Raw genomic sequence first — 22,627 nt, forward strand, 5'->3', positions numbered from 1 at the left:
GTTAACCATGGTGAGGTTGTCATTAGGTTGTTAACCATGTAGAGGTTGTCATAAGGTTGTTAACCATGGTGAGGTTGTCATGAGATTTTTAACCTTGGTGAGGTTGTCATTAGGTTGTTAACCATGGAGATGTTGTCATTAGGTTGTTAACCATGGTGAGGTTGTCATGAGATTGTTAACAATGGTGAGATTGTCATTTGGTTGTTAACCATGGTGGGGATGTCATTAGGTTGTTAACCATGGTGAGGTTGTCATAAGGTTGTTAACCATGGTGAGGTTGTCATGAGATTGTTTACCATGGTGAGGTTGTCATTAGGTTGTTAACAATGGTGAGATTGTCATTAGGTTGTTAACCATGGTAAGATTGTCATGAGATTGTTAACCATGGTGAGGTTGTCATGAGATTTTTAACCATGGTGAGGTTGTCATTAGGTTGTTAACCATGGTGAGGTTGTCATGAGATTGTTAACAATGGTGAGATTGTCATTTGGTTGTTAACCATGGTGAGGTTGTCATTAGGTTGTTAACCATGGTGAGGTTGTCATAAGGTTGTTAACCATGGTGAGGTTGTCATGAGATTGTTAACAATGGTGAGATTGTCATTTGGTTATCCCCCGCCGGGCCAGAATGGCCGAAGGGGGATTATGTCGTGGCGCAGTCCGTCTGTCCGTCCGTCTGTCCGTTCCACAGAGGGTACTTAGCTTGTGAAATCAACTCCTCCTACAGTTTCCAGAGAATATCCCTGACACACTACACACAAGATGTTGACATGTTGATGATACGCATATCACAGTCCTGTTTCATTTCGACTAATTTTGACAGAGTTACTGCCCCTGTTTTACGGGGCTTCATTTGCCTAATTGTGAGAGAGGGTACTAAGCTTGTGAAATCAACTCCTCCTACAGTTAAAACCTCATGATCTGTACAGTCTACAAACCTCCAAAGACACCAGTTTCTTCTCTTCTTGGTGCAACATATCAACAACACAATGCTTATGTTTTGGAGATTTCAACATTGACATTAGTGACAACACACAGAATTCTGATGCTTAACATTTAGACCAGCATATGTCACAGTACGGTTTTCAACAGCTCATAAAAGGCCCTACAACTGATTATGGAAGTACAATAGACCATGTCTATACTAGAGGAACTCTTCAGGTTGAAGCAGGAACTCTGGAATGTTTCCTCTCAGATCACAAGCCCTTGGTTGTCAGAGTAGTGTAGTACAACTTGGCCTCAGGTAACAACCATTATAAAACAATGTCATTTAGTCTCTGCTGTGAAAATGTCACAATATCTAACTATAGTTAGTTTCCTTGTATAAGGCTTTTGTGGGCAAGCTACATCCTTAAGGCATTAGCATTCAGACTGGATTACTCCCAACAAAATGTTCTGCACAATTTGTTCAAATGCAGTGTTATTTCATAAAATACAAAGAAAATATAAACTTGTTAAAAAAATTCATGTGGAGGATGCTGTGCTCTCAGAACACTCTTGTTAACCAGGATGAGATTGTCATTTGGTTTTTAACCAAGGTGAGATTGTCATTTGGTTTTTAACCATGGTGAGATTGTCATGAGGTGTTGAACATGGTCATATGATTGCTACCATGGTGAGATTGTTGTTAGATTGTTAACATGGTAAGATTGTTGTTAGATTGTTAACATGCTGGGATTGTTGATAGATTGTTAACATGGTGAGATTGTTGTTAGATTGTTAACATGCTGGGATTGTTGATAGAATGTTAACATGGGGAGATTGTTGTTAGATTGTTAACATGGTGAGATTGTTGTTAGATTGTTGTCATGGTGGGATTGTTGATAGAATGTTAACATGGTGAGATTGTTGTTAGTTTGTTAACATAGGGAGATTGTTGTTATGTTGTCAACAGGTACAGACTCTGGAAGAGAGGCTGCAGCTGACTCAGATGACGGCTGTGCAGCAGCAGGCCATTCCCACAATCCTCCAGGGTCAGGACGCACTCGTCAAGTCCCAGACTGGCTCAGGTAGGTCAGGACGCACTCGTCAAGTCCCAGACTGGCTCAGGTAGGTCAGGTCGCACCAATCAAGTCCCAGACTGGCTCAGGTAGGTCAGGTCGCACCAATCAAGTCCCAGACTGGCTCAGGTACGTCAGGTCGCACCAATCAAGTCCCAGACTGGCTCAGGTAGGTCAGGACGCACTCGTCAAGTCCCAGACTGGCTCAGGTACGTCAGGTCGCACCAATCAAGTCCCAGACTGGCTCAGGTACGTCAGGTCGCACCAATCAAGTCCCAGACTGGCTCAGGTACGTCAGGTCGCACCAATCAAGTCCCAGACTGGCTCAGGTACGTCAGGATGCACTCGTCAAGTCACAGACTGGCTCAGGTACGTCAGGACGCACTCGTCAAGTCCCAGACTGGCTCAGGTAGGTCAGGTCGCACCAATCAAGTCCCAGACTGGCTCAGGTAGGTCAGGTCGCACCAATCAAGTCCCAGACTGGCTCAGGTAGGTCAGGACGCACTCGTCAAGTCCCAGACTGGCTCAGGTAGGTCAGGACGCACCAATCAAGTCCCAGACTGGCTCAGGTAGGTCAGGACGCACTCGTCAAGTCCCAGACTGGCTCAGGTAGGTCAGGACGCACCAATCAAGTCCCAGACTGGCTTAGGTAGGTCAGGACGCACCAATCAAGTCCCAGACTGGCTCAGGTAGGTCAGGACGCACCAATCAAGTCCCAGACTGGCTCAGGTAGGTCAGGTCGCACCAATCAAGTCCCAGACTGGCTTAGGTAGGTCAGGACGCACCAATCAAGTCCCAGACTGGCTTAGGTAGGTCAGGACGCACCAATCAAGTCCCAGACTGGCTCAGGTAGGTCAGGACGCACTCATCAAGTCACAGACTGGCTCAGGTACGTCAGGATGCACTCGTCAAGTCACAGACTGGCTCAGGTACGTCAGGACGCACTCGTCAAGTCACAGACTGGCTCAGGGAGGTCAGGACGCACCAATCAAGTCCCAGACTGGCTTAGGTAGGTCAGGATGCACTCATCAAGTCACAGACTGGCTCAGGTACGTCAGGATGCACTCGTCAAGTCACAGACTGGCTCAGGTACGTCAGGACGCACTCGTCAAGTCACAGACTGGCTCAGGGAGGTCAGGACTCTCTCGACAAGTCCCAGACTGGCTCAGGTACGTCAGGACGCACTCGTCAAGTCACAGATTGGCTCAGGTAGGCCACAATTCTACAGGGTCAGGACGCATTCACCAAGACAAGTGGTAATTGACTATGAAAGGATCGCTGCATGTTTCAGGAAAGACGCTGGCCTTTGCCGTTCCGATTGTACAGAAACTGCAGGCCCTGGAACCTGCTATAGTGCGTGCTGATGGGCCGTACGCTATTGTTGTGGTGCCAACACGAGAGGTAAGATGCATAATGGAAGCACGCTACATACAGGGGGATGACCCACAGTTAATGCATATGACAAATGATGGATGTTTGCCAAAGTAGGATTGGAAATGAGATACCAAATGAAACTACTGTAGATTGTGCAGAACAGAGAAATAGGTGATAGCTATGTTTCATCAGATGTGTCGTGTGCTGTGCATCAAGCATTGTTGTGCCTTCTATGGCGTGTATTGTGAGTTTTGTTCAGTGTCATGTGTCATGTCGTGTCGTGTGCCATGTCGTGTCATGTGTGATCTGTCTGTTACAGCTGGCCCAGCAGTGTCTCCAAGTGTTCACGCAGCTGGTCAAGGTAGGGCCTGTAGTTACTCACCAATCAACATCATAAACTTTGTACAATTGATTTCTTTGACTTACTCATTAAGTTTATCTCTCATCTTTGAATTGCAGCCATTTATACGTATTGTTCCCGGTCTTGTGATTGGAGGCGAGAAGAGGAAGGCTGAAAAAGCCAGGTACAGTTGTCGTCACACTCCACTCTGTTGCTATAGTTACTGCCTTGTGTTGCAACTGTAACTCTCCACTCTGTTGCTATACTTACTACCTGGTGTTGCAGCTGTCACACTCCACTCTGTTGCTATACTTACTACCTGCTGTTGCAGCTGTCACACTCCACTCTGTTGCTATAGTTACTACATGTTGTTGCAGCTGTAACACTCCACTCTGTTGCTATAGTTACTGCCTTGTGTTGCAGCTGTAACACTCCACTCTGTTGCTATAGTTACTACCTGGTGTTGCAGCTGTCACACTCTACTCTGTTGCTATAGTTACTACCTGGTGTTGCAGCTGTAACACTCCACTCTGTTGCTATAGTTACATCATGTTGTTGCAGCTGTAACACTCCACTCTGTTGCTATAGTTACTGCCTTGTGTTGCAGCTGTAACACTCCACTCTGTTGCTATAGTTACTACATGTTGTTGCAGCTGTAACACTCCACTCTGTTGCTATAGTTACTGCCTTGTGTTGCAGCTGTAACACTCCACTCTGTTGCTATAGTTACTGCCTTGTGTTGCAGCTGAAACACTCCTCTCTCTGTTGCTATAGTTACTACCTGTTGTTGCAGCTGTAACACTCCATTTTCTGTTGCTATAGTTACTACCTGTTGTTGCAGCTGTAACACTCCATTTTCTGTTGCTATAGTTACTACCTTGTGTTGCAGCTGTAACACTCCACTCTTTTGATATAGAATTTTACTACCTGGCGTTGAAGCTGTAACAGTCCACTCTGTCGGAATAGTTACTACCTTGTGTTGCAGCTGTTACACTCCACTCTTTTGATATAGAACTTAACTACCTGGCGTTGAAGCTGTAACACTCTCTGGTTACAGCATACGCAAGGGCATCAATATCATGGTGTGCACACCAGGCCGGCTGGTGGACCACCTGGAGAACACGGCCAGTCTCAGGGTGGACAGGGTGGAGTTCCTGGTGCTGGATGAGGCAGACAGGTCAGTACATGGTCATGTTGAGGGTAGACAGGGTGGAGTTCCTGGTGCGGGATGAGGCAGACAGGTCAGTACATGGTCATGTTGAGGGTAGACAGGGTGGAGTTCCTGGTGCGGGATGAGGCAGACAGGTCAGTACATGGTCATGTTGAGGGTAGACAGGGTGGAGTTCCTGGTGCGGGATGAGGCAGACAGGTCAGTACAGATTCAGTATCAGGGTGGACAGGGTGGAGTTCCTGGTGCTGGATGAGGCAGACAGGTCAGTACATGGTCATGTTGAGGGTGGACAGGTAGGAGTTCCTGGTGCTGGATGAGGCAGACAGGTCAGTACATGGTCATGTTGAGGGTAGACAGGGTGGAGTTCCTGGTGCGGGATGAGGCAGACAGGTCAGTACATGGTCATGTTGAGGGTGGACAGGTAGGAGTTCCTGGTGCGGGATGAGGCAGACAGGTCAGTACATGGTCATGTTGAGGGTAGACAGGGTGGAGTTCCTGGTGCGGGATGAGGCAGACAGGTCAGTACATGGTCATGTTGAGGGTAGACAGGGTGGAGTTCCTGGTGCGGGATGAGGCAGACAGGTCAGTACAGATTCAGTATCAGGGTGGACAGGGTGGAGTTCCTGGTGCTGGATGAGGCAGACAGGTCAGTACATGGTCATGTTGAGGGTGGACAGGGTGGAGTTCCTGGTGCTGGACGAGGCAGACAGGTCAGTACAGATTCAGTCTGAGGGTGGACAGGGTGGAGCTCCTGGTGCTGGATGAGGCAGACAGGTCAGTACAGATTCAGTCTGAGGGTGGACAGGGTGGAGTTCCTGGTGCTGGATGAGGCAGACAGGTCAGTACAGATTCAGTCTCAGGGTGGACGGGGTGGAGTTCCTGGTGCTGGACGAGGCAGACAGGTCAGTACAGATTCAGTCTGAGGGTGGACTGGGTGGAGTTCCTGGTGCAGGATGAGGCAGACAGGTCAGTACAGATTCAGTTTCAGGGTGGACGGGGTGGAGTTCCTGGTGCTGGATGAGGCAGACAGGTCAGTACAGGGCGAGTCAGGGTAGACAGGGTAGACAGGGTGGGCCATTCTCAGATTGGTGTATTCCAGAAACTGTGGTTTTGTTTGATTTGATATGATGTCTTTATGCCAGAGTTGTTGCTAATGTTTCAGACTTTGTGACCTTGGATATGAAAAACACATTGCCCAGATTGTGACAGCCTTGAACACTCGGAGCAACCATGGCCGCCAGACTATCCTTTTGTCGGCCACACTCTCAGATGGTAACTATCCTCTCTGCCACCTCATTTTCATCATTCTGTGTTTCTGTTTTCAGCTGTTGGGAGGATGTTGTGTTTCTGTCTGCAGGTGTTGAGAGGATGTTGTGTTTCTGTCTGCAGGTGTTCGGGAGGATGTTGTGTTTCTGTCTGCAGGTGTTGAGATGTTGTGTTTCTGTATGCAGGTGTTGAGAGGATGTTGTGTTTCTGTCTGCAGGTGTTCGGGAGGATGTTGTGTTTCTGTCTGCAGGTGTTGAGAGGATGTTGTGTTTCTGTCTGCAGGTGTTGAGAGGATGTTGTGTTTCTGTATGCAGGTGTTTCGAGGATGTTGTGTTTCTGTATGCAGGTGTTGAGATGTTGTGTTTCTGTATGCAGGTGTTGAGAGGATGTTGTGTTTCTGTCTGCAAGTGTTGAGATGTTGTGTTTCTGTCTGCAGGTGTTGAGATGTTGTGTTTCTGTATGCAGGTGTTGAGATGTTGTGTTTCTGTCTGCAGGTGTTGAGAGGATGTTGTGTTTCTGTATGCAGGTGTTGAGATGTTGTGTTTCTGTCTGCAGGTGTTGAGAGGATGTTGTGTTTCTGTATGCAGGTGTTGAGAGGATGTTGTGTTCCTGTATGCAGGTGTTCGGGAGGATGTTGTGTTTCTGTATGCAGGTGTTGAGATGTTGTATTTCTGTCTGCAGGTGTTGAGGGGATGTTGTGTTTCTGTATGCAGGTGTTGAGAGGATGTTGTGTTTCTGTATGCAGGTGTTGAGGGGATGTTGTGTTTCTGTATGCAGGTGTTGAGATGTTGTGTTTCTGTATGCAGGTGTTCGGGAGGATGTTGTGTTTCTGTCTGCAGGTGTTGAGATGTTGTGTTTCTGTATGCAGGTGTTGAGGGGATGTTGTGTTTCTGTATGCAGGTGTTGAGAGGATGTTGTGTTTCTGTCTGCAGGTGTTGAGAGGATGTTGTGTTTCTGTATGCAGGTGTTGAGATGTTGTGTTTCTGTATGCAGGTGTTCGGGAGGATGTTGTGTTTCTGTATGCAGGTGTTGAGATGTTGTGTTTCTGTATGCAGGTGTTGAGATGTTGTGTTTCTGTATGCAGGTGTTGAGAGGATGTTGTGTTTCTGTCTGCAGGTGTTGAGAGGATGTTGTGTTTCTGTATGCAGGTGTTGAGGGGATGTTGTGTTTCTGTATGCAGGTGTTCGGGAGGATGTTGTGTTTCTGTATGCAGGTGTTGAGATGTTGTGTTTCTGTATGCAGGTGTTGAGGGGATGTTGTGTTTCTGTATGCAGGTGTTGAGATGTTGTGTTTCTGTCTGCAGGTGTTGAGGGGATGTTGTGTTTCTGTCTGCAGGTGTTGAGAGGATGTTGTGTTTCTGTCTGCAGGTGTTGAGAGGATGTTGTGTTTCTGTATGCAGGTGTTGAGGGGATGTTGTGTTTCTGTATGCAGGTGTTGAGATGTTGTGTTTTTGTATGCAGGTGTTGAGAGGATGTTGTGTTTCTGTATGCAGGTGTTGAGATGTTGTGTTTCTGTCTGCAGGTGTTGAGGGGATGTTGTGTTTCTGTATGCAGGTGTTGAGAGGATGTTGTGTTTCTGTATGCAGGTGTTGAGATGTTGTGTTTCTGTCTGCAGGTGTTGAGGGGATGTTGTGTTTCTGTCTGCAGGTGTTGAGAGGATGTTGTGTTTCTGTCTGCAGGTGTTGAGAGGATGTTGTGTTTCTGTATGCAGGTGTTGAGATGTTGTGTTTCTGTATGCAGGTGTTGAGGGGATGTTGTGTTTCTGTATGCAGGTGTTGAGAGGATGTTGTGTTTCTGTATGCAGGTGTTGAGAGGATGTTGTGTTTCTGTATGCAGGTGTTGAGATGTTGTGTTTCTGTATGCAGGGGTTGAGGGGATGTTGTGTTTCTGTATGCAGGTGTTGAGATGTTGTGTTTCTGTATGCAGGTGTTGAGATGTTGTGTTTCTGTATGCAGGTGTTGAGATGTTGTGTTTCTGTATGCAGGTGTTGAGATGTTGTGTTTCTGTATGCAGGTGTTGAGAGGATGGCTGGAATATCGATGGAAGACCCAAAGCATATCTCCTTGTCGGACAGACCTGATGCAAACACAACTTCCTCAAGCAGTGGCGCCGCAGAAAGCCATCACAAGGCCGGGGACTCTGGGGACACATTCACAGTTCCACAGAATCTGCAGCAGTATTTCGTCATCACTCCCAGCAAACTGAAGCTTGTGACGCTGGCCGCCTTCATCCTGGGCAAGGTGACCACTGCTACATCACTGTCTGAACATGTCTGAATATGTCTGTACCTGTGACTGGCTCATCCTGTGACAGTTGTTATCTGTAACTATCTGTTCCAACTGTCTGTACCTGTCTGAATATGTCTGTACCTGTGACTGGCTCATCCTGTGACAGTTGTTATCTGTAACTATCTGTTCCAACTGTCTGTACCTGTGACTGTCTACACCTTTGACTGTCTTTTGCAGCTCCGGGGTGGCGGCAGCAAGATGGTTGTGTTCATGGCCACACAGGATGCAGTGGAGTTTCACCATCACCTGTTTACCAAGACACTGAGTGACATCCCCGGGAGAGATGCAGACAACCTCATGTTGTTCAGGTTACATGGAGACATGGAGCAGAAGGTGGGTCAGTGAGGTCAGTGTGAGATGCCGTGTGTGAGGTCAGTGTGAGATGCCATGTGTGAGGTCAGTGTGAGATGCCGTGTGTGAGGTCAGTGTGAGATGCCGTGTGTGACATCCGTGTGAGATGCCGTGTGTGAGGTCAGTGTGAGATGCCGTGTGTGAGGTCAGTGTGAGATGCCGTGTGTGACATCCGTGTGAGATGCCGTGTGTGAGATGCCATGTGTGAGGTCAGTGTGAGATGCCGTGTGTGAGGTCAGTGTGAGATGGCGTGTCTGACATCCGTGTGAGATGCCGTGTGTGAGATGCCATGTGTGAGGTCAGTGTGAGATGCCGTGTGTGAGGTCAGTGTGAGATGCCGTGTGTGACATCCGTGTGAGATGCCGTGTGTGAGGTCAGTGTGAGATGCCATGTGTGAGGTCAGTGTGAGATGCCGTGTGTGAGGTCAGTGTGAGATGCTGTGTGTGACGTCAGTGTGAGATGCCGTGTGTGAGGTCAGTGTGAGATGCCGTGTGTGACATCTGTGTGAGATGCCGTGTGTGAGATGCCATGTGTGAGGTCAGTGTGAGATGCCGTGTGTGAGGTCAGTGTGAGATGGCGTGTCTGACATCCGTGTGAGATGCCGTGTGTGAGATGCCGTGTGTGAGGTCAGTGTGAGATGCCGTGTGTGAGGTCAGTGTGAGATGCCGTGTCTGACATCCGTGTGAGATGCCATGTGTGAGGTCAGTGTGAGATGCCATGTGTGAGGTCAGTGTGAGATGCCGTGTGTGAGGTCAGTGTGAGATGCCGTGTGTGAGGTCAGTGTGAGATGCCATGTGTGAGGTCAGTGTGAGATGCCGTGTGTGAGGTCAGTTTGAGATGCCGTGTGTGAGGTCAGTGTGAGATGCCGTGTGTGAGGTCAGTGTGAGATGCCGTGTGTGAGATGCCATGTGTGAGGTCAGTGTGAGATGCCGTGTGTGACGTCAGTGTGAGATGCCGTGTGTGAGATGCCGTGTGTGGCGTCAGTGTGAGATACCGTGTGTGACGTCAGTGTAAGATGCCATGTGTGAGGTCAGTGTGAGATGCCGTGTGTGTCGTCAGTGTGAGATGCTGTGTGTGACATCAGTGTGAGATGCCGTGTGTAAGGTCAGTGTGAGATGCCGTGTGTGACATCCGTGTGAGATGCCGTGTGTGAGGTCAGTGTGAGATGCCGTGTGTGACGTCAGTGTGAGATCCCGTGTGTGGCGTCAGTGTGAGATGCCGTGTCTGACATCCGTGTGAGATGCCGTGTGTGAGATGCCATGTGTGAGGTCAGGGTGAGATGCCGTGTGTGGCGTCAGTGTCAGATGCCGTGTGTGACGTCAGTGTGAGATGCCGTGTGTGACGTCAGTGTGTGAGATGACCGTGGGTGAGGTGACCGAGATTGAGGTGATGTTAGTGAGGTGACGTGAGTGAGATTGCCTTGATGTCGTGAGTGAGGTGATGTTAGTGAGGTGACCGCGATTGAGGTGACGTTAGTGAGGTGACCGCGATTTAGGTGACGTGAGTGAGATGCCAGGAGTGAGATTGCCTTGATGTCGTGAGTGAGGTGACGTGAGTGTGATTGCCTTGATGTCGTGAGTGAGGTGACGTTAGTGAGGTGACGTGAGTGTGATTGCCTTGATGTCGTGAGTGAGGTGATGTTAGTGAGGTGACAGTGAGTGAGGTGTCTTTGGTGAGATTGCTTTGATGTGATCGAGGGGATGTGAGTGAGGTGACGTGATCTAGGGGATATGAGTGAGTTGACGTGATCTAGGGGATGTGAGTGAGGTGACGTGATCTAGGGGATGTGAGTGAGGTGACGTGATCTAGGGGACGATAAGTGAGGTGATGTGATCGAGGGGATGTGACTGAGGTGATGTGATCTAGGGGCTGTGAATGAGGTGATGTGATCGAGGGGATGAGTGAGGTGATGTGATCGAGGGGCTGTGAGAGATGTGATGTGATCGAGGGGACGATGAGTGAGGTGATGTGATCGAGGGGCTGTGAGTGAGGTGATGTGATCGAGGGGACGTGATTGAGGTGATGTGATCGAGGGGACGTGATCGAGGGGACGTGATTGAGGTGATGTGATCGAGGGGACGTGAGTGAGGTGACGTGATCTAGGGGATGTGAGTGAGGTGACGTGATCTAGGGGACGATAAGTGAGGTGATGTGATCGAGGGGATGTGACTGAGGTGATGTGATCTAGGGGCTGTGAATGAGGTGATGTGATCGAGGGGATGAGTGAGGTGATGTGATCGAGGGGCTGTGAGAGATGTGATGTGATCGAGGGGACGATGAGTGAGGTGATGTGATCGAGGGGCTGTGAGTGAGGTGATGTGATCGAGGGGACGTGATTGAGGTGATGTGATCGAGGGGACGTGATCGAGGGGACGTGATTGAGGTGATGTGATCGAGGGGACGTGAGTGAGGTGACGTGATCGAGGGGACGTGAGTGAGGTGACGTGATCGAGGGGCTGTGAGTGATGTGATGTGATCGAGGGGACGTGAGTGAGGTGATGTGATCGAGGGGACGTGAGTGAGGTGACGTGATCGAGGGGATGTGAGTGAGGTGATGTGATCTAGGGGATGTGAGTGAGGTGATGTGATCGAGGGGCTGTGAGTGAGGTGATGTGATCGAGGGGCTGTGAGTGAGGTGATGTGATCGAGGGGCTGTGAGTGAGGTGACGTGATCTAGGGGACGATTAGTGAGGTGATGTGATCTAGGGGACAATTAGTGATGTGACGTGATCGAGGGGCTGTGAGTGAGGTGACGTGATCTAGGGGACGATGAGTGAAGTGATGTGATCGAGGGGCTGTGAGTGAGGTGATGTGATCGAGGGGACGATGAGTGAAGTGATGTGATCGAGGGGCTGTGAGTGAGGTGATGTGATCTAGGGGCTGTGAGTGATGTGACGTGATCTAGGGGACGATGAGTGAAGTGATGTGATCGAGGGGCTGTGAGTGAGGTGATGTGATCGAGGGGCTGTGAGTGAGGGGACGTGATCGAGGGGCTGTGAGTGAGGTGACGTGATCGAGGGGCTGTGAGTGAGGTGATGTGATCGAGGGGACGTGAGTGAGGTGACGTGATCGAGGGGCTGTGAGTGAGGTGATGTGATCGAGGGGCTGTGAGTGAGGTGATGTGATCGAGGGGCTGTGAGTGAGGTGACGTGATCGAGGGGACGTGAGTGAGGTGATGTGATCGAGGGGCTGTGAGTGAGGTGATGTGATCGAGGGGCTGTGAGTGAGGGGACATGAGTGAGGTGACGTGATTGAGGGGCTGTGAGTGATGTGACGTGATCAAGGGGACGTGAGTGAGGTGATGTGATCGAGGGGCTGTGAGTGAGGTGATGTGATCGAGGGGCTGTGAGTGAGGGGACGTGAGTGAAGTGATGTGATCGAGGGGCTGTGAGTGATGTGACGTGATCTAGGGGACGTGAGTGAGGTGATGTGATCGAGGGGCTGTGAGTGAGTTGATGTGATCGAGGGGCTGTGAGTGAGGTGATGTGATCGAGGGGCTGTGAGTGATGTGACGTGATCTAGGGGACGTAAGTGAGGTGATGTGATCGAGGGGCTGTGAGTGAAGTGACTGATGAGGATGCTCTGCTGTATGTTGCAGGACAGGACAGAGGTGTACCAGACTTTCAGCAAGTCCGACCGTGGAGTCCTACTCTGCACAGTAAGTGGCACTCTGGGATGTATCTGGGCTCTGCCTCTCGGTGAAGGTATCTGTGACAGGTACTTGTTGTGCTGACTGAGACAGATCACATTTCGTGTGGCCCAACTCTCAGTACATAGAGGTTGTCATGTGAGTGTGTTTGGTGATAGTAAATATCCTATATTTGGAATAATCATTGTATTTAGCGAGTCATTCTTCAGTTCTGTGCTTGAAAATCTCTTCTCATCTCTCACAAACATAATCTAAACATTGCAAGTTTTGCTGGAATGTGCACATTAATATACATTACGTCAAAAGGTGATGTGTCAGTCAGACCGTGACAGTAGCCAACATAGTTCCCACTGAAACCTGTTTCTTATACAGTGGCATAACTATATATATGCCTACTGTATTTTCTTGCATATAGTGCACACTTTTTTTCCCCAAAAACACAGCTGTGTAGAAGGGGGTGCGCATTATACACGCCATAATGAGTTTTGATGTTTTACCGTGAGCATGTAACACCGGAAATCCCATGTCAACAAATCCATACTGAAGTATGCCAATTAATCATGTAATTACACTGTCTGGCTATAAAAAGTGTTCATTCGATATCTGGACTTATCTGGACTTATGTTTGAAACTTATTTCATTAATTATTAATTAATCATTAACTCACCGTTATTCACAGCAACCAAGGTCAGATTACCACTATTGAAAATAGTTTCAGATACAATTTTTCCCGATCCTTGCATCAAATTCCTGTAAAGTTTTATCATTGGGTAAGTTTTAACTGAATCATGGGTAGATTCCAAGAAAACGTGTGTACAGCTGATTGCTCTTTCTGGCTTAGTTTGCGAGAAAATACACTTGGTAATCTTAATCCTGAGGTGTAAAAAAGTAATATATAAACGGTAAATCAACATGTCTGGTGATTTTTTATCTCAAATTTCAAATTTGTACTGCCCAAGTTATTTGTGTGTACATAACAGGCTTCTCTACTCCAGTAAAACAATATCTACTCCACTGTATAAACATTGCCTCCTACCTGTATATATACTTGCCAACCACACTCTGTATATCACTTGCTTGATAACGGTGTTAGAACCTACACCGAAACGTTGCTCTTAATTGTAATAAAGAAGTTGTTCATCCATAAATTCTCATCCTTACTGAATTTTTTACTTATCCTGCATTACTCCTTAGTGCATTCACTGCTTACCTTAAGACAAAAGACGGGACAGCGTAACAGCGATGGTCATGGGTGAAGAAATAAACTACTGTATTTCGTAGTCCCATTTTTCGTGACCACCGAGGCTGTCCTAAGATCTTGATGACCTGAGGTCACGTCTCCACATCACTGCCTGTCGCACTACAGCACAGACATGTACCAGTGGAGCTCTTGTTTTGGATTAGTTTTGACCTTCGGTTTCCGTCTACAATTCCAAAATATTCATCTGCCATGGGTGATGTATTCTTTTCATATTACTGTCGCCATGTTGTGCAGTTTTATATGATTTTTTTAGGCGTAAAAAGACCCTGTTTTTTTCCCTGCCACGTGCTGTTTGTTCACCGCCATTTTGAATTGTGTTACCTTTGTTTGCCTGCCAGGGAAGTCAATTTGTTCACAATTCTCAGCTACGTACAACATGTTTATGTGTTCTTAAATACTACTAGCTTTGGCGCCACATTGAGTTGTGTATATACAAATTATTGAATATACTTTCAACTCGCTACAATAGTTTTGCCGATAGATTAATTAAATTCTACGACATTCTTCCAGTCCCGCTTCATCAAAATGTCTTTTTTTGCGTAAGTTTTGCTTGCTCGTTTTGCTAATTGTTGTTGGAAAAAACAAAAACATTCTGCCAAAGATTCTCATTCACTTTGTCTGGCATGCACGCAAATTTGTGCACCAAACTCTAAATGTCTTTTGCGTAAATCTCTCTCCAACAAGCTTTACAACTTATAGGCAGGTTCACTCAAAAACATATTATGCAGCAATCCCGTCGTGAGACTAGGAAGATGTCACAATCGCTGATTAGTGAGGGACAGGGTTCGGCCATTACTGTGCAACCATTATCTTTCGGCAGGTAATATGTCGGCCGTTACTGTCACTGCTGAAGTGCAAGCTCCCCCAATAAACATCAAATCCAGAGGATTGTGTGAGTATCATAACCGACCTTTATTTTCAGCTGCCTGAGACATCTACATATGTGACCCCTGCACCAGTGTCTCAAGATGCTTTGATGGGGGTAGTGCAAATCCAAGCAACGTACCAGCCAACACGATTGAACATTGCGTCTCAGTTAGCCACTCAGGCAACGCAGGATGAGCTTAGTGCCGTACCAACATATCCAGCGCAGCAGATACACGCTCAGGCGTCAACAGCATTACAGAACACTAATTGGATGTAAAAGATATTCCAGCAATAGTATCCTGCGCCCTGGCCTACGTCTGCATCAATTACATCTACGTCACAGGTCTTAGCACCTACGCCAGCGCGTATGTAATGCACCTGTTGTACGTCATTATACACCACATTCATCGTTGAGTAGTGCCAGTATGCCTGCACATACTTGGACATCAACGCATGACTCTTATTCGCCAGGCAGATTATCTAAGCCCTCAGTCAGAGGTAGCACTACACATAGGAGTAGAAGTCGTTCACCATCTTGACGTTCATTGACTTGTCAGACTATTCTAAAGGCGAAGAGAGAGATTCTTCCACAGAATGGAATACTCATTTCAATCTGGCACAAGTACCTGATTGGGTAGTGGATCGCCTCATTTCAGTCTGGCACAAGTACCTGATTGGGTGGTGGATTGCCTCATTTCAGTCTGGCACAAGTACCTGATTGGCTAGTGGATCGCCTCATTTCAGTCTGGCACAAGTACCTGATTGGGTGGTGGATCGCCTCATTTCAGTCTGGCACAAGTACCTGATTGGGTAGTGGATCGCCTCATTTCAGTCTGGCACAAGTACCTGATTGGGTAGTGGATCGCCTCATTTCAGTCTGGCACAAGTACCTGATTGGGTGGTGGATCGCCTCATTTCAGTCTGGCACAAGTACCTGATTGGGTGGTGGATCGCCTCATTTCAGTCTGGCACAAGTACCTGATTGGGTAGTGGATCGCCTCATTTCAGTCTGGCACAAGTACCTGATTGGGTAGTGAATCGCCTCATTTCAGTCTGGCACAAGTACCTGATTGGGTGGTGGATCGCCTCATTTCAGTCTGGCACAAGTACCTGATTGGGTGGTGGATCGCCTCATTTCAGTCTGGCACAAGTACCTGATTGGGTGGTGGATCGCCTCATTTCAGTCTGGCACAAGTACCTGATTGGGTAGTGGATCGCCTCATTTCAGTCTGGCACAAGTACCTGATTGGGTGGTGGATCGCCTCATTTCAGTCTGGCACAAGTACCTGATTGGGTGGTGGATCGCCTCATTTCAGTCTGGCACAAGTACCTGATTGGGTGGTGGATCGCCTCATTTCAGTCTGGCACAAGTACCTGATTGGGTGGTGGATCGCCTCATTTCAGTCTGGCACAAGTACCTGATTGGGTAGTGGATCGCCTCATTTCAGTCTGGCACAAGTACCTGATTGGGTGGTGGATCGCCTCATTTCAGTCTGGCACAAGTACCTGATTGGGTGGTGGATCGCCTCATTTCAGTTTGGCACAAGCGCCTGATTGGGTGGTGGATTGCCTTCCCCATGTAACGGAGTTGATAAAAAAAGACACAATATGGACACATCCTACGTTGATTACAGTCGACTACAGTCGACCCGATGATGACAGATATGATTAGATCTTTGGATGACTTTTCCAGCCAGAGGCTTACGCTGTTGTTTAAGCCACCCAAGTTTATGAAGGATAAATTTCTTATCCATGCTTTTGAGCATACCAGGCACATAATTTGGATGAGGATATACAGAGAATGACATCTTCGTCAAGGCCTACTTCTCTTAAGGTTCAGGATACCAGAGTTGCATTTACTGAAACAGACGTTTGATGGGTATTAAAACCTTTATCAGCACCAGCATCGTCAACACGTGCGGTAGAGCAGGATCTGTCAGAGGATAACCCTAACAGACAACAGCTTCAAACAATAGTCGATTTCTCAACAACGTCAAATTGACCAAATCACCTTAAAGCCGCGCTGGGGGAAATAACTGTCACTCGGAGACTTTGCGATTTAGCCCTATCCACTTGGGACTCAGTTTAAGCGCAGACTGCTAAGTCAACCTTGGTCTTCCACGTCTCTGTTTAATGAACAGCTTACGAACATAGACATAGACATTCTGTTGGTAAAGAGATCCGTAGAGATTGTACACACATCAGCTTTAACACCGGGCTTTTATTCTCACATCTTCTTGAAGGACTCAGTCAATCTCTCTGTATTCCGCCAACGTTACCTAAAGTGTCCACCATACTTCTGCCTCACCACGTTGAGACTACTCAGAACCAGGATGAAGGCGTTTGATTCCATGATCAGTCTCGATCTGCGGGAGGCCTACCTGTATGTACCTATCCTTCCCTTCGACCACAGCTTCCTCAGATTCCAGGTCAATGGGGTTCACTGCCAGTGGGCAGTGCTCAGATTTGGCATTTCAGTGGCCCCATAGCTATTAACATGAGCAATGAAAAATATGTTTTTCTAAAAAGCTCCGGCGACAGGCAGTGATGTGGAGAGGTGACCTCAGGTCATCAAGGTCTTAGGACAGCCACGGTTGTCACGAAAAATGGGACTATGAACAAGAGTATTTTATTTCTTCACCCAGGACCATCGCCGTTACGCTGTCCCGTCTTTTGTCGTAAGGTAAGCAGTGAATGCATTAAGGAGTAATGCAGGATAAGTATACAAATGTAAAAAAATATTTAGATTTGACTCATTCTTTTGATAATGATAGCAATTATCCAAGTAGTTTCTCCAGATTCCCGATGGTTATTTCTGACTCAATCGCCGAATGACAAGGGTGATGCCATGTTTGTTTATAAACACTGAAAGTAGTCCCTACTTGACCTTTATTATTTGCATCTCTATCCAAATATGACCCCTACGGATATCGAGAAATCTGCCAATTATATAAATAAAAACCATGGCAGAGCTGTAGTGTTTCTGACTGTTGCACAAGACCTTCACTTATTATATATATTGTTCTCCCAGGACGTGGCGGCCCGAGGTCTCCATCTGGCTCACGTACAGTGGATTGTTCAGTACACCATCCCCACCCAGGAGGCGGAGTACATTCACCGGGTGGGGCGCACTGCAAGGGCGGGGGCGAAGGGAGAGTCACTCCTCTTCCTGCTTCCCTCAGAAGTCGACTACCTCCAGGTGCTCAACAAACACAACATCAGGTCAGTACCTCCAGGTGCTCAACAAACACATCAGGTCAGTACCTCCCTCCAGGTGCTCAACAAACACCACATCAGGTCAGTACCTCCCTCCAGGTGCTCAACAAACACAACATCAGGTCAGTACCTCCAGGTGCTCAACAAACACAACATCAGGTCAGTACCTCCCTCCAGGTGCTCAACAAACACAACATCAGGTCAGTACCTCCAGGTGCTCAACAAACAAAACATCAGGTCAGTACCTCCCTCCAGGTGCTCAACAAACACCACATTAGGTCAGGACCTCCCTCCAGGTGCTCAACAAACACAACATCAGATCAGGACCTCCCTCCAGGTGCTCAACAAACACAACATCAGGTCAGTACCTCCAGGTGCTCAACAAACACAACATCAGGTCAGTACCTCCCTCCAGGTGCTCAACAAACACAACATCAGGTCAGTACCTCCCTCCAGGTGCTCAACAAACAAAACATCAGGTCAGTACCTCCCTCCAGGTGCTCAACAAACAAAACATCAGGTCAGTACCTCCCTCAAGGTGCTCAACAAACACAACATCAGGTCAGTACCTCCAGGTGCTCAACAAACACAACATCAGGTCAGTACCTCCCCCCAGGTGCTCAACAAACACAACATCAGGTCAGGACCTCCAAGTGCTCAACAAACACAACATCAGGTCAGGACCTCCCTCCAGGTGCTCAACAAACACCACATCAGGTCAGTAGCTCCCTCAAGGCGCTCAACAAACACCACATCACGTTAGTACCTCCCTCCAGGTGCTCAACAAACACAACATCAGGTCAATACCTCCCAGGTGCTCAACAAACACCACATCACGTTAGTACCTCCCTCCAGGTGCTCAACAAACACAACATCAGGTCAGTACCTCCCTCCAAGTGCTCAACAAACACAACATCAGGTCAGTACCTCCCTCCAGGTGCTCATGAACCACAACATCAGGTCAGTACCGCCAAGTGCTCAACAAACACAACATCAGGTCAGTACCTCCCTCCAGGTGCTCATGAACCACAACATCAGGTCAGGACCTCCAAGTGCTCAACAAACACAACATCAGGTCAATACCTCTCTCCAGGTGCTCAACAAACACAACATCAGGTCAGTACCTCCATCCAGGTGCTCAACAAACGCAACATCAGGTCAGTACCTCCCAGGTGCTCAACAAACACAACATCAGGTCAGTACCTCCAGGTGCTCAACAAAGACAACAGCAGGTCAATACCTCTCTCCAGGTGGTCAACAAACACAACATCAGGTCAGTACCTCCCTCCAGGTGCTCAACAAAAACCACATCAGGTCAGTACCTCCAGGTGCTCAACAAACACCACATCAGGTCAATACCTCTCTGCAGGTGCTCAACAAACACAACATCAGGTCAATACCTCTCTCCAGGTGCTCAACAAACACAACATCAGGTCAATACCTCTCTCCAGGTGCTCAACAAACACAACATCAGGTCAGTACCTCCCTCCAGGTGCTCAACAAACACATCAGTTCAGTACCTCCATCCAGATGCTCAACAAACACAACATCAGGTCAGTACCTCCCTCCATGTGCTCAACAAACACAACATCAGGTCAGTACCTCCCTCCAGGTGCTCAACAAACACAACATCAGGTCAGTACCTCCCAGGTGCTCAACAAACACAACATCAGGTCAGTACCTCTCTCCAGGTGCTCAACAAACACAACATCAGGTCAGTACCTCCCATGTGCTCAACAAACACAACATCAGGTCAGTACCTCCCTCCAGGTGCTCAACAAACACCACATCAGGTCATGACCTCCAGGTGCTCAACAAACACAACATCAGGTCAGTGCCTCCCAGGTGCTCAACAAACACAACATCAGGTCAGTGCCTCCCTCCAGGTGCTCAACAAAAACAACATCAGGTCAGTACCTCCCAGGTGCTCAACAAACACCACATCATGTCAGTACCTCCCTCCAGGTGCTCAACAAACACAACATCAGGTCAGTGCCTCCCTCCAGGTGCTCAACAAACACAACATCAGGTCAGTGCCTCCCAGGTGCTCAACAAACACAACATCAGGTCAGTACCTCCCTCCAGGTGCTCAACAAACACAACATCAGGTCAGTACCTCCTTCCCAGGTGCTCAACAAACACCACATCACGTTAGTACCTCCCTCCAGGTGCTCAACAAACACAACATCAGGTCAGTACCTCCTTCCCAGGTGCTCAACAAACACAACATCAGGTCAGTACCTCTCTCCAGGTGCTCAACAAACACAACATCAGGTCAGTACCTCCTTCCCAGGTGTTCAACAAACACCACATCACGTTAGTACCTCCCTCCAGGTGCTCAACAAACACAACATCAGGTCAGTACCTCCTTCCCAGGTGCTCAACAAACACAACATCAGGTCAGTGCCTCCCAGGTGCTCAACAAACTCATCATCAGGTCAGTACCTCCCTCCATGTGCTCAACAAACACAACATCAGGTCAATACTTCCAGGTACTCAATAAAAACAACATCAGGTCAGTGCCTCCCTCCAGGTGCTCAACAAACACAACATCAGGTCAGTGCCTCCCTCCATGTGCTCAACAAACACAACATCAGGTCAATACTTCCAAGTACTCAATAAAAACAACATCAGGTCAGTACCTCCCTCCATGTGCTCAACAAACACAACATCACGTTAGTACCTCCCTCCATGTGCTCAACAAACACAACATCAGGTCAGTACCTCCCTCCATGTGCTCAACAAACACAACATCACGTTAGTACCTCCCTCCATGTGCTCAACAAACACAACATCAGGTCAGTGCCTCCCTCCATGTGCTCAACAAACACAACATCAGGTCAGTACCTCCCTCCATGTGCTCAACAAACACAACATCAGGTCAGTACCTCCCTCCATGTGCTCAACAAACACAACATCAGGTCAGTACCTCCTTCCCAGGTGTTCAACAACCATGACATCATACTTGTATGCAGCATCTGATCGGTCAGTCCTTTGTTTCAGCCTGAAGGAGATCAAGATGAACAGAGTGCTGGCGTGCCTGATGAAGCTGATGGCTGACCTGGCTACAGACGGGGAGGTGGTGAGAATATTGGACTCTATATAAAGTATGGACTGACGAATGTGGATACAATTTCAACTCAGTATGATGTACCCACTGATGCCAACCATGACAAACTTCCTGCTGTCATTTGGATGCTATCTAGTTAACTCATATAGGGGCAGCCATTGCTCAACTCACGGTGTGCCTCCGTGATCGTCTTGTCCAACACTGTGGGTGTTACTTATCTTGTTCAACAGTGTGGGTCGTTGCGTATCTTGTCCAACAGTGTGGGTCGTTGTGTATCTTGTCCAACAGTGTGGGTCGTTGCTTATCTTGTCCAACAGTGTGGGTCGTTGCTTATCTTGTCCAACAGTGTGGGTCGTTGCTTATCGTGTCCAACAGTGTGGGTCGTTGCTTATCTTGTCCAACAGTGTGGGTCGTTGCGTATCTTGTCCAACAGTGTGGGTCGTTGCGTATCTTGTCCAACAGTGTGGGTTGTTGCTTATCTTGTCCAACAGTGTGGGTCGTTGCTTATCTTGTCCAACAGTGTGGGTCGTTGCTTATCTTGTCCAACAGTGTGGGTCGTTGCTTATCGTGTCCAACAGTGTGGGTCGTTGCGTATCTTGTCCAACATTGTGGGTCGTTGCTTATCTTGTCCAACAGTGTGGGTCGTTGCTTATCTTGTCCAACAGTGTGGGTCGTTGCTTATCTTGTCCAACAGTGTGGGTCGTTGCTTATCTTGTCCAACAGTGTGGGTCGTTGCTTATCTTGTCCAACAGTGTGGGTCGTTGCTTATCTTGTCCAACAGTGTGGGTCGTTGCTCATCTTGTCCAACAGTGTGGGTCGTTGCTTATCTTGTCCAACAGTGTGGGTCGTTGCTTATCTTGTCCAACAGTGTGGGTCGTTGCTTATCTTGTCCAACAGTGTGGGTCGTTTCTCATCTTGTCCAACAGTGTGGGTCGTTCCTCATCTTGTCCAACAGTGTGGGTCGTTGCTTATCTTGTCCAACAGTGTGGGTCGTTGCTTATCTTGTCCAACAGTGTGGGTCGTTGCTTATCTTCTGCAACAGTGTGGGTCGTTGCTTATCTTCTGCAACAGTGTGGGTCGTTGCTTATCTTCTGCAACAGTGTGGGTCGTTGCTTATCTTCTGCAACAGTGTGGGTCGTTGCTTATCGTGTCCAACAGTGTGGGTCGTTGCATATCTTGTCAAACTGTGTGGGTCGTTGCTTATCTTCTGCAACAGTGTGGGTCGTTGCATATCTTGTCAAACTGTGTGGGTCGTTGCTTATCTTCTGCAACAGTGTGGGTCGTTGCTTATCGTGTCCAACAGTGTGGGTCGTTGCTTATCTTGTCAAACTGTGTGGGTCGTTGCTTATCTTGTCAAACTGTGTGGGTCGTTGCTTATCTTCTGCAACAGTGTGGGTCGTTGCTTATCGTGTCCAACAGTGTGGGTCGTTGCGTATCTTGTCCAACAGTGTGGGTCGTTGCTTATCTTCTGCAACAGTGTGGGTCGTTGCTTATCGTGTCCAACAGTGTGGGTCGTTGCTTATCTTCTGCAACAGTGTGGGTCGTTGCTTATCGTGTCCAACAGTGTGGGTCGTTGCGTATCTTGTCCAACAGTGTGGGTAGTTGCGTATCTTGTCAAACTGTGTGGGTCGTTGCTTATCTTCTGCAACAGTGTGGGTCGTTGCTTATCGTGTCCAACAGTGTGGGTCGTTGCTTATCTTGTCAAACTGTGTGGGTCGTTGCTTATCTTGTCAAACTGTGTGGGTCGTTGCTTATCTTCTGCAACAGTGTGGGTCG

The 22,627-nt window shown here is 48.0% G+C and overlaps 1 protein-coding gene across 2 annotated transcripts in view; it reads left to right on the forward strand.

Moving 5' to 3' along the window:
- The window catches only part of LOC124127787 (probable ATP-dependent RNA helicase DDX31), a 36,023-nt gene that overhangs the window by 8,031 nt on the left and 5,365 nt on the right, over positions 1-22,627 (forward strand). For both annotated transcript variants that reach the window (XM_048388983.1, XM_048388984.1), the window contains 11 exons: positions 1,894-2,008; positions 3,291-3,400; positions 3,693-3,734; positions 3,833-3,897; positions 4,771-4,890; positions 6,047-6,156; positions 8,163-8,389; positions 8,615-8,770; positions 12,387-12,446; positions 17,597-17,787; positions 20,785-20,863. In XM_048388983.1, the coding sequence (XP_048244940.1) occupies positions 1,894-2,008; positions 3,291-3,400; positions 3,693-3,734; positions 3,833-3,897; positions 4,771-4,890; positions 6,047-6,156; positions 8,163-8,389; positions 8,615-8,770; positions 12,387-12,446; positions 17,597-17,787; positions 20,785-20,863 (1,275 nt within the window). The remainder of the gene's footprint in view (positions 1-1,893; positions 2,009-3,290; positions 3,401-3,692; positions 3,735-3,832; positions 3,898-4,770; positions 4,891-6,046; positions 6,157-8,162; positions 8,390-8,614; positions 8,771-12,386; positions 12,447-17,596; positions 17,788-20,784; positions 20,864-22,627) is intronic.

The sequence above is a fragment of the Haliotis rufescens genome, unplaced genomic scaffold (assembly GCF_023055435.1).
Source record: "Haliotis rufescens isolate VD_foot unplaced genomic scaffold, xgHalRufe1.0.p SCAF_8, whole genome shotgun sequence".
In the NCBI taxonomy this organism is placed as follows: Eukaryota; Metazoa; Mollusca; class Gastropoda; order Lepetellida; family Haliotidae; genus Haliotis; species Haliotis rufescens.